General features: G+C 41.8%; 1 protein-coding gene across 2 annotated transcripts in view; it reads right to left on the bottom strand.

The window, feature by feature from the left end:
* The window catches only part of LOC127651217 (E3 ubiquitin-protein ligase HECW2-like), a 59,959-nt gene that overhangs the window by 30,951 nt on the left and 13,362 nt on the right, over positions 1 to 15,646 (bottom strand). For both annotated transcript variants that reach the window (XM_052136949.1, XM_052136950.1), the window contains exons 4-13: positions 14,757 to 14,832; positions 10,928 to 11,097; positions 8,321 to 8,463; positions 8,015 to 8,115; positions 5,829 to 6,517; positions 3,461 to 3,773; positions 2,737 to 2,838; positions 2,168 to 2,318; positions 1,276 to 1,376; positions 1,034 to 1,158 (exon numbers count right to left, since the gene is read on the bottom strand). In XM_052136949.1, the coding sequence (XP_051992909.1) occupies positions 1,034 to 1,158; positions 1,276 to 1,376; positions 2,168 to 2,318; positions 2,737 to 2,838; positions 3,461 to 3,773; positions 5,829 to 6,517; positions 8,015 to 8,115; positions 8,321 to 8,463; positions 10,928 to 11,097; positions 14,757 to 14,832 (1,971 nt within the window). The remainder of the gene's footprint in view (positions 1 to 1,033; positions 1,159 to 1,275; positions 1,377 to 2,167; positions 2,319 to 2,736; positions 2,839 to 3,460; positions 3,774 to 5,828; positions 6,518 to 8,014; positions 8,116 to 8,320; positions 8,464 to 10,927; positions 11,098 to 14,756; positions 14,833 to 15,646) is intronic.

Raw genomic sequence — 15,646 nt, 5'->3', positions numbered from 1 at the left:
TGGCTGTGCGCAAAACCACGCCGTGGTCAATAAACGAGGAGAAGACGTTCATCTCTTTAGCGACGAACGAAATTATGTGAAACGATAAAGTCTTTCAGGAAGCATCTCAGCTGTTGGTTGCACACAGCTACCACCGGACCTACCAACAGTTTAGGGAAAAGTACAAAAAAAATTAAAAGTGACTACAGAACCATCAAGGACCACAACAGCCAGAGTGGTTCAAACAGAAGAAAGTGGAAGTGGTTCGACCAAATGGACGCTATCTATGGCAATAGACTGGCGAGCAATGGGAGGGAGAGTGCCCGGGACTCAGCCACGGCATTATTGGAGTACACGATTGTAAAGAAGTCAATGGAATGGAGGAGGTGAGAACCGGCTTGGCAATATAAATAATATTTTAATGAATAACTTAAACCAAAAGACAAACACACACACGACGGACATGTCCGTAAACTATCTCTCTATCCTCGCACCACCATCTGCCATCGGCCTTTATCCCTCTCTGAGGCTTAATTAGCCTGATAAGGGACCGGGTGTGTATAATCACGACCCGGCCCCGCCCTCTGCCCTGCCACAACGATGGAGGATGCTAACTCTATATTCTGCTTGAAAGCTTCACTTTTTTTAGTTGACCAGCTACTGGAAGCTTGCTTCTAAAACAACCAGGCCAATGTAACTGTTACACTTGTGTAAAATCACCATGTAACAACTGCTTTATGCAGCACAATGAGCGATTGTGTTATTGTTTATGGTCAGTAATGTTTGTGTCGCGTTTAAGATGATGTCATGGCAGTAGAGGCATCACAACAATGATGATCAGCCTATAATACCACCCCGTTGACGCTGCACTAAACTGCAGTGGAAAAGTAAGCTCAGAAAAGTAAAGCGAACAGAGTCAAGTCGAACCGTAATGTGCAGTGGAAAAGTGCCATTAGATATCGTTGTCTGCAAAATCCACTATCGGTCGACCTTTAGTATGCTTGTGGGTAATAATTGAGTAACGTGTGAGTATTGAATGCGCTTGGAGACTAACAGGGTTGGAATGCAGTACGGTGAAGAAATCCGGGCTGGTGAGAAATTTGGCGCTGGGGGACTGAAGCAGCAGAGACAGACGGGAGCGAGAACTATTGGGCCCAACCACACCATCCCGACGGTACTCTGAAAGAGACAACAACTTACAGAGTGTGCATGTGTGTATATTGTATGTGTGCATGCTTTTTAGGTACTATTTGTATAATTCTAGAATGCTGTGCATGTATGTGTATGTGAGAGTACCAGGTATGGAGTGAAGCATCAGGTCAGTATCATCTGAAGGCATCTCTGCAGCTTGCTCTTCTGTCCTCTCATTAGTTATTGTCCTTCGAATACTCTGATACCTATAAAAACAAGAAATGTTAATGGGAGAGAGAATCATTTACCTTGCATCTGTTTCTGCTTTACTCTACTTTGTTTTACATTTAATATTATATTTAGCGTTTTGTGTTCATATTTACTTTATCCTTCTTAATTATTCATGTTTAAAGTTACTTGCAGAATTCATTCATTTTGTTAAATTTATTGATTGGTATTAGTTTAGTTTAGATTAGTTTATTTTGCAATGTTTATAGTAAAAATTGCATTGCAAGTTTAAATAAAGGAAAATAAATGAATACCCAATAATATAAATAATGTAAATAGTGAAAATAATAAATTATTAAATAATAATAAAATACAACACATTTTTATTTAAATATATTTAAATTATTTAATTTAATTAAATTTGTTTCATTTTCATTTTAATATATTTAATTTAATTTATTTTTACTAGAATATTCACTTCATGTGCACCTTTTTTATTTTGCTGTATGTTACTTATTTTGCAATATTTCTTATTGTACGAGGTTATGCTGCAAATACATTCTCTATGAATGCAGTTTTTTTCACTTCAAAAAAGTACACTAATTTGAATAAAATTGAGAGTGAGAGAGGGCTGTGTTTGCTGCTGTGACATTTTAAACAAGCTGTTTTTCCACAGTGACATTTCACACTCAAATAAATTCCAAGGTATGAGGTCTTAAGGTTAAAACTCACAGGTTGTTTCATGCCATCTTGACATACATCTGCCTATATAAGCACATGTGTACGAACGTGTCTAATGGCTGCGTGTGTTTGTGTCAGTGGGACTAACCTTCGGTTAAGCTGCTCCATCTGTTGAATGGAGTTGGATCTCTGAAGGACCTGAGGTGCAGGTGGGGCGGTGGGCCGCTGCCAGGTGGTGGTTCTGTTCACATGATCCACATAGAAAATCCTCCCGTGGCTGTCAATACGAGCTTCCCAATCTACAACACACATATCATAATCACAACCTTAAAGGAGTCATACTCTACTTTTATTTATTTTCCCTAAAGTCCATTGATCATGGTAGTGAAGGTTTCTTTCACCAAAATCTTTTTTGATTAACATTTTCCAACCACTCTTTAATCCTAATAATTAAACAGGCTGTTTTGCTGCTGTGCATTTAAGACTTCTTTATGTAAATTACTTATGGTATGAAAAGGAGCAATAAAATTACTGTTTTCCATGATATGACCCCTTTAAGAAAGTGGTTACATGACTTATTTAACAATAGATGCAAAGTGTGTCTCTCAAAAAAGATGATGTTCATATAAAACTTCTTTGCCTGAAAATGTATTAACTGTATTATTATTAATACCATTAATAATACCATTAATAATTGAGAAAAAAACACTCTCTCACTTGGTGGAAGAGGTTCGTCCACTCTCTGATAGCGGCTGATGTCATGACACATTGAAGGAATTGAACGAGTTGGTTGATGGCCATTCACTTGAGCACTGGCCCCTACACAAATGAAACAAATGTACATTTTATTACATTTATGTTAACATATTATCTGCAGTAAGTAGATACTAAACACAGATAGCAGTTGTTTGATGAAACTCAAAGTTTACTCTGTATAGTCAGTCACACAGGAAATTAATAAATCAATAATACAATAGTTTTAATAATTTAATTAATAAATTACAGTGATACATTTAATGTATAACTGTATTATAAAAAAAAAACATTTAAAAAACATATATACACTATATATATATATATATATATAAAATTGTAGATTAAATTAATTCAATAAAATGTATTAAAAATTTATGTTAGTAATATACTGCATATTTTACAATGAATATATTATTTATTTATTTTTAAAACATTTAAAAATGTTGTACTTATAATATAAAATTATAAAATGACCAAAATATTTAGGAATAGTTCACCCATTAACATTTTTTGGGTGAACTATCCTGTTCCATTCTGTTCCAGTTTTCCTATTTGGGTGAACTTTTCATTTAATATTGCAGTATTAATGTACAAGAAAGTACACTTTAACAGGAAAGTGGATGAAACTCCTAAAACTCAATTGCTTTATACTGTATATAACCTGCATCGTCACACAGGAAGTTACCTGTCTCTCCATCTGTTACCGTGGCAGCTTGTGCTGAGTCAGCTGCCCTCCTCGCTTCATTGGTTGATTCCATCCCTTCATACTCCGATGCGTTCCCCGATGCCTGTAAACTCCGCCTTCTCTGCCAGATTTCTCCATCTTCCTCCTCCCCATTGGCCGCCTCATTAGAACACCCCTGCTCTGATTGCTTTGATGCAGTGGCACCGCCCCCTTCAGTAGCAACATTACTAGCAGTTGCTGATGTCTCAGAGGTCTCCAAAGGTACAACAACCTCTTCCCTGGTTCCTGATTTGGGTGCAACTTCATCTTCATCCTGTTATAAATGTATTTATTGTAATGACACAAAGTAAGGACTATGAATTGAACTAATTAGTTATATTAAAGGATTAAGCCACTTGCTGCAATCGGTGACAGTGATTTTTATAAAAATTCTACATAAAAAAATTTAAAAATAAAATAATATATATATATTACTTTTTACACACACACACACACACACACACACACACACACACACACACACACACACACACACACACACACACACACACACACACACACACACAAACTCACTGATCAGCCACAACATTAAAACAACTGACAGGTGAAGTGAATAACACAGATTATTTTGTTACAATGGCACCTGTCAAGGGGTGGGATATACTAGGCAACAAATGAACAGTCAGTTCTTGAATTTCATGTTTTGGAAGCAGGAAAAATGGGCAAGCGGAAGGATCTGAGTGACTTTGACAAGGGCCAGATTGAAATGGCAAGATGACTGGGTCAGATCATCTCCTTCAGCAGGATAATGAGGAACATGACAAAGTGTTCAAGTTGTTGGTCTCCAAATTCCCCAGATTGCAATTCTATGTGATGTGCTAGACCAACAAGTCCGACCCATGGAGGCCCCACCTTGCAATTTACGGAAATTAAAGGATCTGCTGTAAACGTCTTGCAAGATACAACAGGACACTTTGAGAGGTCTTGAGGAGTCCATGCGTTGATGGGTCAGAGCAGTTTTGGTTGCACGAGGGGGACCTACATGATATTAGGCAGGTGGTTTTAATGTTGTGGCTAATCGGTGTATATATAAAATATTTTAAGCTAAAAATCAAGAGCTACTTCAGCAATAGAAACAGTTTGTCATTACAGCATAAGGATTTTATAAAATAATTTTATAGTGAATGCATTTACAATGAGCAATTTCTAGCTGCCTAACTATAAAAAATAATATCGACTACTGACACAATAAGATTTTATTAATTTCCATATTTTTAAACCACCATAAAGATCTCAGATATTTCTAGGTTTTCCATGACTGTGTGAAGCTTGCAGGGAAAATGGGCAATAAAACATGCTTTCAGATTCCCATATAATGGTGTTTTGCTTGTGTTTTTGAAAAAAACAAATTCTCAAAATTCTCAAAAAAAAAACTCATTCTCTTTCACGTCCACTGTTACAGTCGTGGCCGGCTCAGTGCTTTTTTTAACTAATCAGATTGAGTCTGTGATTCAATAACTCATTCATAATCCATAACATATGCCAATTTTTCACCACCTACTGGTGTAAATATGTAATCTGCATAAACGATCAATGAACAAATCTTTAACTTACTCATAATACATTAAAATTCACCCATTTGTCAAATTTTACTGGCATTATGTAATCTTCATAAACGTCCCATAACTATGAAAGCCCTGAACCGCAAGGTCTAAGTCTTAAATTGTTTTCTCTCTTTAAAAAAAAATATATTTTCTCTCTTCAAAATGTTTTTTTCTCTCTTCAAATTTTTTTTTTCTCTTCAAAAAAATGAATGCAGTACCAACCTTGGCCACCAAGTGACACTATCAGTAAACATGTAATTTTATGCTTTTAATGCTTTCTCTTAATTATTTCACCATAAACATTTCATTTTGATAAACTGGGTGGAAAATACAGTAGACAGTGTGTTTCAAAAGCATAGACAACTTTTTATATTAAAATATATTATTATAATAAAATATCACCATGAAAGTCTGCACATCACATATAGCAACAGAGGAAGCAAGATTACATGTTTACTGATAGAGGTGGCCAAGATCGGTACCGCATTCCTTTTTTTGAAAAGAGAAAAAAACATTTAAGACACAAATTTTTTTTTTCCACCTTGCGGTTTAGGGCTTCTGTACAGAACAATATTTAACTCACTCATAATATATTCAAATTCGCCCATTTGTCGCACACTACTGCCATAAATATGTCATCTGCATAACTGGTCACTGAACAAATCTTTTCAGAGATCAATTTCAAATTTTCAGTCACTGGGATGAATCAAAATCCCCAGCATAATTTCTACAACAGATCGAACAAACTGAGAAACCCAACAGACCTTTATTTTTGGAGCTGTCTGCTGACAGTTGGCAGTGGATTGAGTCATGTCTCCAAAGGTGGCAAATCCTTCCTGGCTGCCCTCAGCACCACCATTTTGGATTTTTGCTGCGCTATTACTTGACCCCGACACAGTAGCCTCCATATATGTGGTGCTGCATGCCGCTTCTGACTCAGTTTTCATCCTGTCTTTAGAAGGACCCTTCCCCTTGTTCTGTTCAGGGGCGGCATGTCCATTAGCTCCTTGAGACCTATTGGTCAATGCGGTATCACGGTTGGCATGTCCTTCCTCATCTTCATCAGAGTCTATATGTAACATAGCATTGAGTCTAGTGTCTGTTGGGAAACTTGAACGTAGTTTCGGGGATGTGGCCCCCAGCGGCCTGTCTCCGGGGCCCTTAGGGGCCTCAATGGCATCCAGATAGTCATTAAGTGAGGCCTGGCGGTGAGTGAGGCCCAGGGTTCCTTCAGCCAAGTCTGGGACCCCATCTCTTAAAAGCCGATCTTCATCAGGGTCTAACGAGCACTGGTCTGTCCTAAAGGCATCACCATGCAGGGACTCTTCAGAGCCGGTGGGCGAGGGGCCTTGGGTCATGTGAGAGGCAGGATGCAACATGTCTTCATCGTCCGATGGGCTCCCAGGGTCTCCGTTCACAGAGGACGCTCCAAGCAGTGACCCCATGACCCCATCTGTGAAGTTTGTGAAAGGATGAGAGGTTTGTCAAAGCAATAAGCCACTACAGGCCATACATTATTATTGTTAACAAAAACTAAAAGGAAAACTAATCGAAAACATATTCGTTAACATCAAAATAAAAACTAATATAATTGAATACAACTTTAAACTAAGGTAAACACACTTTCATGACTCCAAAACTTACTTACTATTAAAAATGACTGCAAATTAGTTTTAGATTTTACAAACTTGACTCAAGGCCAGGCATTATAGGGATATACTGTACTCTATGGATATGCATAACTAAGTAAGAAGTAATACTTTTAATGGAAATGCATACTACATCCTTCAACCTAGAAATTGTCTAGCATTGTTTGTAAAGCAATATACAGTGGTAAAATCTTAATTTTTGAGCATAATATGATATTAGATTTGTCAATTTAACAAGTTAATTCAGATTCATTATAAATAGTATAAAATAATGCATTACAAAATGTACACAATTAATCATGTCCCTGGCCTGTAATATGCATTTGAGGCTTAATGTACCACCTGTTTTCAACTGGGGGCAGTAAGCGAAACTCCAGCTGTACAGGCAACATCACAAGATGAGGATGTGTCAATCAATGCTGTACTTGTCTACCCCAATAATGTAATGTATTTCAAATATCTGAATTATTATATTTATAGCATTAATTATATTTATAAATATGTAAATTTTATTATTTAGAATTATTTAATCACATACTGAATCATTTATATTTGGGGACCTTAACAAATATTGATAATCAGTATGCAATTAATTGTGATTCTTTTGATTGAAATGTACTTAATTCAATAAAAAATCTTAAACAATTGACAGCCCTTTATTATTTATTAATTAAAGGTGCTATAGGTAAGATTGACAAAAAGCGTTTGAAATGGGTACTGCAGTCCAAATTCAAAATATTGGAGAGTTGTCTGCCCCACCCCAGACTCGAAGCTCTTGTGGGTTGCCAGAATGTTGAAATGCAAATTAGCCAACTCAGCATTCGTTTTAAAGGATTTCTAGGCTTTAAGCCATCTCAATCTTCCAAAGGTGTCTCTAATATTTATTCTTGTTTTACTAACACCTCTGGTCAGGGTGGTTTTTAGATGGATGGTGAGGCTTTTTAGGTCAGGTGGAATCTGTTATCTCTGATCCAGTTTGTTGCTGGCTTCCATGGCTGCAGCATGCAGTGTTGTTTGCCGGCAAACTTGTTCAAATCTGGCAACCAAATACTATTGGTATTTGCAGTGGCGGGATCACAAGGCCAAAACATAAACAGAAATCCTGGCCGGGAATGGAAACTTCAAATGTAGAATATACTGGCTGTAACATTGTTATCGGAGAAGCTAGTATTTCAACTTAGCATGTTTCCTAATTCTCTAATGACATATTATGGTAATTTTATGACCATTTTAGTACAGTAAAAATATAACATATAGCACATTTAACTTAAACACACACACATACACACTCTTATTCTTACCTTCATGTCCGTTGGAGGTGATCTCCACTCTGAAGTGAAGTTGCCCACTCACATGTTCCGTCGGCAAACGACGACAAAGTGTGTAGCTTACATGTTGATCCCTGTTTCCAGTCGCAGAGAAATTTGTTTAAATCAAATGTTTACATCAAATTAAATCAGATTTGTAATATCTTTTACAAAAGTTTTTAAACATTATAGTGACACACATGCAATACAAAGCAAGACAAAATACTTCCTAAAAACCTATTATTTAAAGGGAGCTCATACAGGATACTGAGGGATTTTTTTTATTAGTGAAATACTGACCCCGCTGCATGACTCTCCAGCAGTCTTTGCACCGGTATTATCAGCTGACCTAAAAAGCGTTTGATGATTGGGCGACTTTTGGCAAATTTGTCCTTGACTACAATTTCAAAAACGTCCGTCATCAATGCAACAAAAGTGTACTTCTGAAAAGGAAACAGAAATTGACAGTATTCGTTTATATGATACTGAGCCAATCTACCCAGCCAATCTAAAACTTTGACTTTTTTACTTTACTGTTGTCTATGATGACATTCCTGGCTATATATCTGTGTGCTAGATTGCATAAATCCTTAAGCTGTTCATAAATTAGACGAACACTTAAATTCAAGTAACATGTGTTTAGCAAAATGCAACAAATTGTAAGAATAGTTCTGCTGGAAAAACTTAGGGTTATGTGTTTTGTTCATGGGCTGAAAAAATCCAGTGTGGTGGTGGGGGCATGGTTGAGCACTGGCTTCTGAATGGAGAATGAGATCAGGAGATGAGAACGATAAGAATCATCACCTGGCAATGATTGTCTCTAACAGCTGTTCAAATAAGAGCGAGCCGGACACCAGTGAGGAGAGAGATATGCACAAAGCCTGTCTGCTTGTGTCTTTATATTCATATGTAGCTGACTGAAAAGCAGTGCGTTTTTGTTTTGTTACACACTGAAATGTGTTTATTAAATGTCTACGTGTTTGTCAAGCCGGTCCCAGCTCCGAGAGGGACGGCGGAGTGGGTCCAGTGCCACCGCCCGGCGTCGCTCTAAACAGTCATCCAGCTGGCAAAGGACCACAAGGCGTCCTTTGTTCGGGAGCCGGCGAGCCCCGAGATCCTCTCTCTCTCTCTCTCTCTCTCTCTCTCTCTCTCTCTCTCTCTCTCTCATTCTCTTGTCTCCCCTCCTCACCCTGCTTTCAGTCCTATTCCTCCTCTCTGGAAACAGGGAGGAGCTCCTACCTACTGCACTACCTGCCGGTTTACCCTGCCCCTCTCCATTGTCACTCCAAGGGTGGTGGATCTGCTGTCATGGGCACGAAGGGAGTCTGGGCCGGTCTGTTGGAGCTGCAGAGAGCTCGGATATTTCCGGGACCAATGCCCGGTGATGGAGGTGGGGACATTGGTTTGGGTCCCCGATGTGCCACATGCCACTCCCAATCAAGCTGGGACGTTTTGCATACCCATGATGGGGGGGGGGTAAATACCAGGCCTCGACTGGCAACAAAGAGCAATGGCTCGGTCCGGTTCTGTGTGGATTATAGACAGGTCAATGAGATGTCTAAATTTGATGCTTATCCAATGCCTCGTATTGATGAATTGATCGATTGGTTGGGCGTGGTTCACTTTTATTCTAAACTGGATTTAACGAAGGCTTATTGGCAGATCCCCTTAACACCAATGTCTCCACACCATTTGGCTTATACCAATTTGTAACCCTTCCTTTCAGTTTGTTTGGGGCCCTGGCTAAGTTTCACCGCCTTATGGAATGAGTCCTCAGACCGCACTCAGCGAACGCCACTGCCTATCTGGATGACATCATTATATACAATAATGATTAGCAACAGCATGCAGCATCTGGGGTGGTTCTGAGGTCACTGCGACGGCGCGGGACTCACGGAAAACCCCAAGAAATATGCAATTAGATGGGTGGATTTACGGTATCTGGGGTTCCACTTGGGTCACGGGCAGGTGCGCCCCCAAATTGATAAGTCCGCAGCGGTTGCGGCCTGCTCAAAACCCAAGACCAAAAAGGAGATGAGGTGAGACAGTTCCTGGGGCTGGCTGGTTATTATAGGAGGTTTGTGCCTAATTATTCGGACATCACCAGCCCACTGACCGATCTCACTAAAAAGGGAGCCCCAGACCTGGTCCAGTGGTCGGAGCCGTGCCAATAGGCTTTTATGCAGGTGAAAGCTGCACTTTGTGGTGGGCCGTTGTTACATGCTCCTGATTTTTCTCTTCCTTTTGTTGTACAGACCGATGCGTCGGACAGGGGGTTGGGAGCCATGTTGTCCCAGGTGGTGGAGGGGAAGGAGCGTCTGGTGATGTACATCAGCCAGAAGTTTTCAACGAAGGAGGCAAGGTACAGCACTGTTGAGAAGGAGTGTCTGGCCATCAAGTGGGCAGTCCTCACCCTTCGGTACTACCTCCTAGGATGGGTTTTCACCATCTGTTCAGACCACGGCCCGATCCAGTGGCTCCATCACATGAAGGATACCAGCGCGCAGATCACCTGTTGGTATCTGTACTGATCTGTGCCCGCTGAAAAGCATATTTTTGAGTGTGCCTGCTAAAAAGTGTGAATTTTGAGTTTAAAATAAACATACCGTTTGAGATGCATTTCCCCCAACTTTGGACATTGTTACATCTAGTTTTAGAGTCACCCCTATTTAGTTACCTCTCATCAATTGTTCAGCTAATTACAACAGACTAACTGCAGACACATGGCCCTGAAGCGAGAGGTTAAGTGCCTTGCTCAATAGTACACATCATTAACTGCCCCAGTCAAAGCCTTTGAGTGACCAACTTGGATACTTAACCATTTCGCTACCATTTTTCCAACTTTTTTTGCTTTCAACACAGCCTGAAATGCATAGTTAATTACAAATTAATATACATGTTAATGACCTCTCCGTGCCACTCAGGGTTGGTGGTGTTGGATATGATGGAGGTTCGTCTCTCTTGGCCGTGGTGGGTAAATTTTGGGAAGCCATTCCTCTTGCCTGGCTGAATGCTCATCTTCAGATAGGGGTCAGGATTAAAAAACATTCCCTTCTTCAAACCCTGAGCCCTGATATCTGCAAACACACACACATAATGTGAGATCTCATAAAAATAGTAAGGTGAGTGGTCATGATGTAAACAAACCTATGAAATTTTGCATGCACTTGTAAGTCTTTACCACAAGAGGGCCATTATATAGCAGAGTTTTAATAAGGTTGACAACACTTCATTGTCTTTTAGCACTTGGATGTGAGATAGTACATTTCTAATTAATAAAACGAAAAGTTAAAGCTCCAAAATCTGATTTGATTAGCCATGTTTTTATAAGGCACTCGAGCCGGTGTGCTACAGTAAAGCACATCCTTTCATGGTCTATTTCTTTAAAAACCAATATCTTCAGTTCCCCTTCTGTCACTCAATCGACGTTGTGTCGAATGAAGTGACACAAGGGGTGTCTTCTTGGGATGCCAAACGTACCTCTGAACCTGAAAAAAGGCCAATGTCAAGTTTTTGCATTTTTGCATGCAGACAGAATTTGCATGCCCCGCCCCGGACATACGGGTATAAAGGGAAGCGAGTGCCAGTCAGAATTTTTCTTCGGAGCCGAACGGTTGTGCAACAGCAAGCTGAAGTTCACCACTGTTTCACTCACCTCTGTCAGCAAGAAGCATTGCTGTTGGATCTACGGTGCGATTCCAGCTGGCGTTCTCTCTCTCTGCAGGATGTGCAGTCTACGCCCCTGGGCGCTTCGAGAGCTCTTTTCACTGTTAAATAAATTTTCACTGTGTTCTCCTCCTAAAAGAGATTTTATTTCTCTAAAAGAGTTTGAGTTTTCCACTCACAAAAGAGCAATACACCGTGGCGTTGAACGTCCCTTTCAGGACGCGTCTTTCAAGATGCCTTTCCGCCCCGTGTTGTTCCTGGATGCGGTAGATTTCTCTCCAAGACAGACGGCCACAGAAGCTGCCTCGTGTGCCTCAGGCACCTCAGCTGTCTAGGACGTAAGGTCAACTGGGAAAAGAGCAAGTTCGTCAGTGCTCAGGTGCCTCCCTCTCTTCGAGCCCGGCACAGCGGTTCCTCTAAAACAATTCCAGAGGCTCCTGGGGCATATGGCATCCTTAGCCATGGCCTCTCGGGATGCATATGAGACCACTTCAGTGCTGGCTACAGACTCGAGTCCACTACACCCATGTGTGTAGTGGTCTAAACCACATAACTGGTAAACTGTTAATCAGAAGGTCGGTGGTTCGATCCCCACAGCCACCACCATTGTGTCCTTGAGCAAGGCACTTAACTCCAGGTTGCTCCGGGGGGATTGTCCCTGTAATAAGGGGTCTGTAAGTCGCTTTGGATAAAAGCGTCTGCCAAATGCATAAATGTAAATGTAATGAGATGGGCATGGCGCCACGGCACATACCGTGTGACAATCACCCCTTCTTGCCATCAGACTTTCAACCCTTGGACAGACCTCTGCTTTCTATGGACCGTAGTCCCCTTGCAGCAGTTGTCCAGACGTATCGCGGTAACCACAGATGTCACTCGAAAGGGTTGGGGTGCCGTGTGCAATGTGCACGCTACCGCTGGCCCCTGGACAGGACCCCGGCAGCGTTGGCACATCAACTGCCTAGAGTTGTTGGCTGTATCTTTTGCCCTACAGAGGTTTCTCCCACTAATCCGGGGCAAGCACGTCTTGATCCGTTCAGAAAGAACCGCGATGGTAGCGTACATAAATCGCCAAGGTGGCGTGTGATCTCATCATATGTCACAACTGCCCGCCATCTCCTCCTTTGGAGACAGCCGCTCAGGTCACTGCGTGCCACTCACATCCCTGGCAACCCTGCGCGACTGCGGACGCGCTGTAGCGGCAGATTTCGCCCTGCGGAGAGTGGAGGCTCCACCACCAGGTGGTCCAGCTGATATTGGACCAATTCGGCAAGGCAGAGATAGATCTCTTTGCCTCCGGAGACAACTCCCGCTGCCTGCTCTGGTACTCCCTGACAGGAGCTCCTCTCGGGACAGACGTGCTGGCACACAGCAAGAACGCATTTCCCCCAGTGAGTCTTCTGTAAGGCTGTCCCCCTCCACATTGAAGGTGTATGTAGCTGCTATCGCAGCCCTCCATGACGCAGTAGATGGCAAGTCCCTAGGTAAGCACGACTTGATTATCAAGTTCCTGAAAGGCGCCCGGAGACTGAACCCTCCCCGGCCTAGCCTATTCCCCTCCTGGGATCTCTCAGTGGTCCTCTCGGGCCTTCAGAGACCCCCCTTCAAGCTGCTTGATTCAGTTGAGCTCAAGGCCCTCTACCTGAAGACGGCCCTCCTGATCGCGTTAGCCTCCATCAAAAGGGTTGGGGACCTGCAAGCGTTCTCTGTCAGCGACACCAGCCTGGACTGGGCTATGTGCCCAAGGTTCTTATGACCCCCTTCAGGGACCAGGTTGTGAACCTGAAAGCACTGCCCCGGGAGGAGGCAGACCCAGCCCTTTTGTTGCTGTGTCCGGTATGTGATTTGCGTATCTGTTTGGACCACATGCAGAGCTTTAGATGTTCTGAGCAGCTCTTTGTCTGATTCGGCGGATGGCGGAAAGGGAACGCCGTCTCCAAACAGAGGTTAGCTCACTGGGTCGTTGATGGTATTTAGCTTATCACACCCAGGCCGTCCTCCCTAGCCTTCTGGCCTGCAAAGGCAGCAATTGGTGTCCAGACCCACTACGAGTCACAGGTGCTCTGTACTGTGGTCGGGCTCAACGGGCTTAGTTCCCTTTTCAGGCAAACTCCCCGTGATGTATTCACCTGTCAGCGGACCCGCGTTTCCCTTGGGCAGCCCCGCTGCCCCGGTCGCCATGCTTGTAGAGTCCCCCTCATTAGGCTGGACCTACCACTGTGTCATTTCCCAGGTATGGCTTCACAACCCTTGTGGTGTATTTGCCACATGTTACCTCCCCCTAGACTGGGCAGGATGTGGCCCCCACAGGGTCTTTTCCCCCTGAAAGAATAGGACTGTGAAAGATCGTCTTCCCCAATGCATTTCATAGCATTATGATAGCCCCATCCACTTCACGTCCTATGTGAGAGACATAGTGAGAGAGAAGGCCACGGCTGCCGAGCTTGCTCCCATGCTAGTCATGTAGCTCCTGTTCCCACCCTCAGGGGTGCGGGGAACCTAAGGTCTGTATGTGACATCTCTTTGGGGGCGTTGGGGAGGGCTACGTGCAGCCGACACAGTTGCCTCTAGCACGCAGTATCCTGCTTGCACCTGTCTCGACAGTTCACGTAACATGGTCATTGCTTGGCGTTATTATATGGGACCCCTTGTGTCACTTCATTCAACACAACGTCAAGTGAGTGACAGAAGGGGAACGTCATGGTTACTGTTGTAACCTCCGTTCCCCGAGGGAATGAACGAGATATTGTGTCCCTCCTGCCACAGCACTAGACCTACCACTGTAAATGGCCGTACCTTATTTTCGGCTCCTCAGTGCAAAATCCTGACTGGCACTCACTGCCCCACTTCCATTTATACCTGTATGTCTGGGGCGGGGCATGCAAATTCTGTCTGCCAACTTGACATTGGCCTTTTCTCAGGTTCAGAGGTACGTTTGGCGTCCCAGGAAGACCCCTTGTGTCACTTCATTCAACACAACATCTCATTCCTTCCCTCAGGGAACGGAGGTTACAACAGTAACCATGATGTCTCATCTGCTAGGGTAAGAGTAATTAGCTCTCAAACATACCTGATAGAGTAAAGCTGACCAATTTCCTGCAGTGTTCTGTTACAGACTGGCCGTCCACCTGCCCTTCTGTGCCCAACTGTAGATGGCACCATAACAGATGATTAATTGCAAACAAGATGTATACATGTATATCTCTAGAAGATGTATATGAAATGTCATTGGTTTCAGAACTTAAGTCATGGCTGGCAAACGAAATGGACAGTCACTTTAGTTAGCTATTGCAACCACTGGCTTAAATAAATAATTTTTTAAAGCGACAGGACTGAATAAAAGAGGCCACAAACCAGAGAAATCTATATTTAAATTACAATAACATGTAAATGAAACTGTATATAAATTATTTATTTTAAAGGTGTAATTGTTTCCACATTAAAAAAGTTTAAATTATAAAGCAATTTTGAAATAAATGTATAAAATCAGGATATCAGTAGCTTTAAGTTGTTTTATTCTACATGGAGTGTGTCCCCTAATGGAGAATGCCATGTTAAGATCACATCACCAGCAAATACTACTTGTATTTTTTTATTTTTTGTAAGAGAGGGATGAGAGAGCTCAGACAGAAGTAATTTGCTTGTGCAGGTTCCAGCTCATGAATAATTCAGCTACATTATAATGCTCCTTCTCGTTAATGTGGCAGTATGTAATTTATGATTATGGAGTCTTGTTCAGAAACAGAACACTAACATGACTACTTCTAATATTACAATATATATTTCCATATGCATCATGTTAATCTCGATGCTCATTTAATTCACAATTAGCTTAATATTTTTTGGTGTGTTATCATACTACACATGATGTGAATTGACAAAATAAGTAGAGAGTAAGAGTAATATCCATTTCAGATCCAAAAATATATCTCCATTCCACTAGATTTGATTATGCTTTAT

The sequence above is a fragment of the Xyrauchen texanus genome, chromosome 11 (genome assembly GCF_025860055.1).
Source record: "Xyrauchen texanus isolate HMW12.3.18 chromosome 11, RBS_HiC_50CHRs, whole genome shotgun sequence".
Taxonomy (NCBI): Eukaryota; Metazoa; Chordata; class Actinopteri; order Cypriniformes; family Catostomidae; genus Xyrauchen; species Xyrauchen texanus.
The sequence above is the reverse complement of the archived record's forward strand: the minus strand, read 5'-3'. Positions and strand labels throughout refer to the sequence as shown.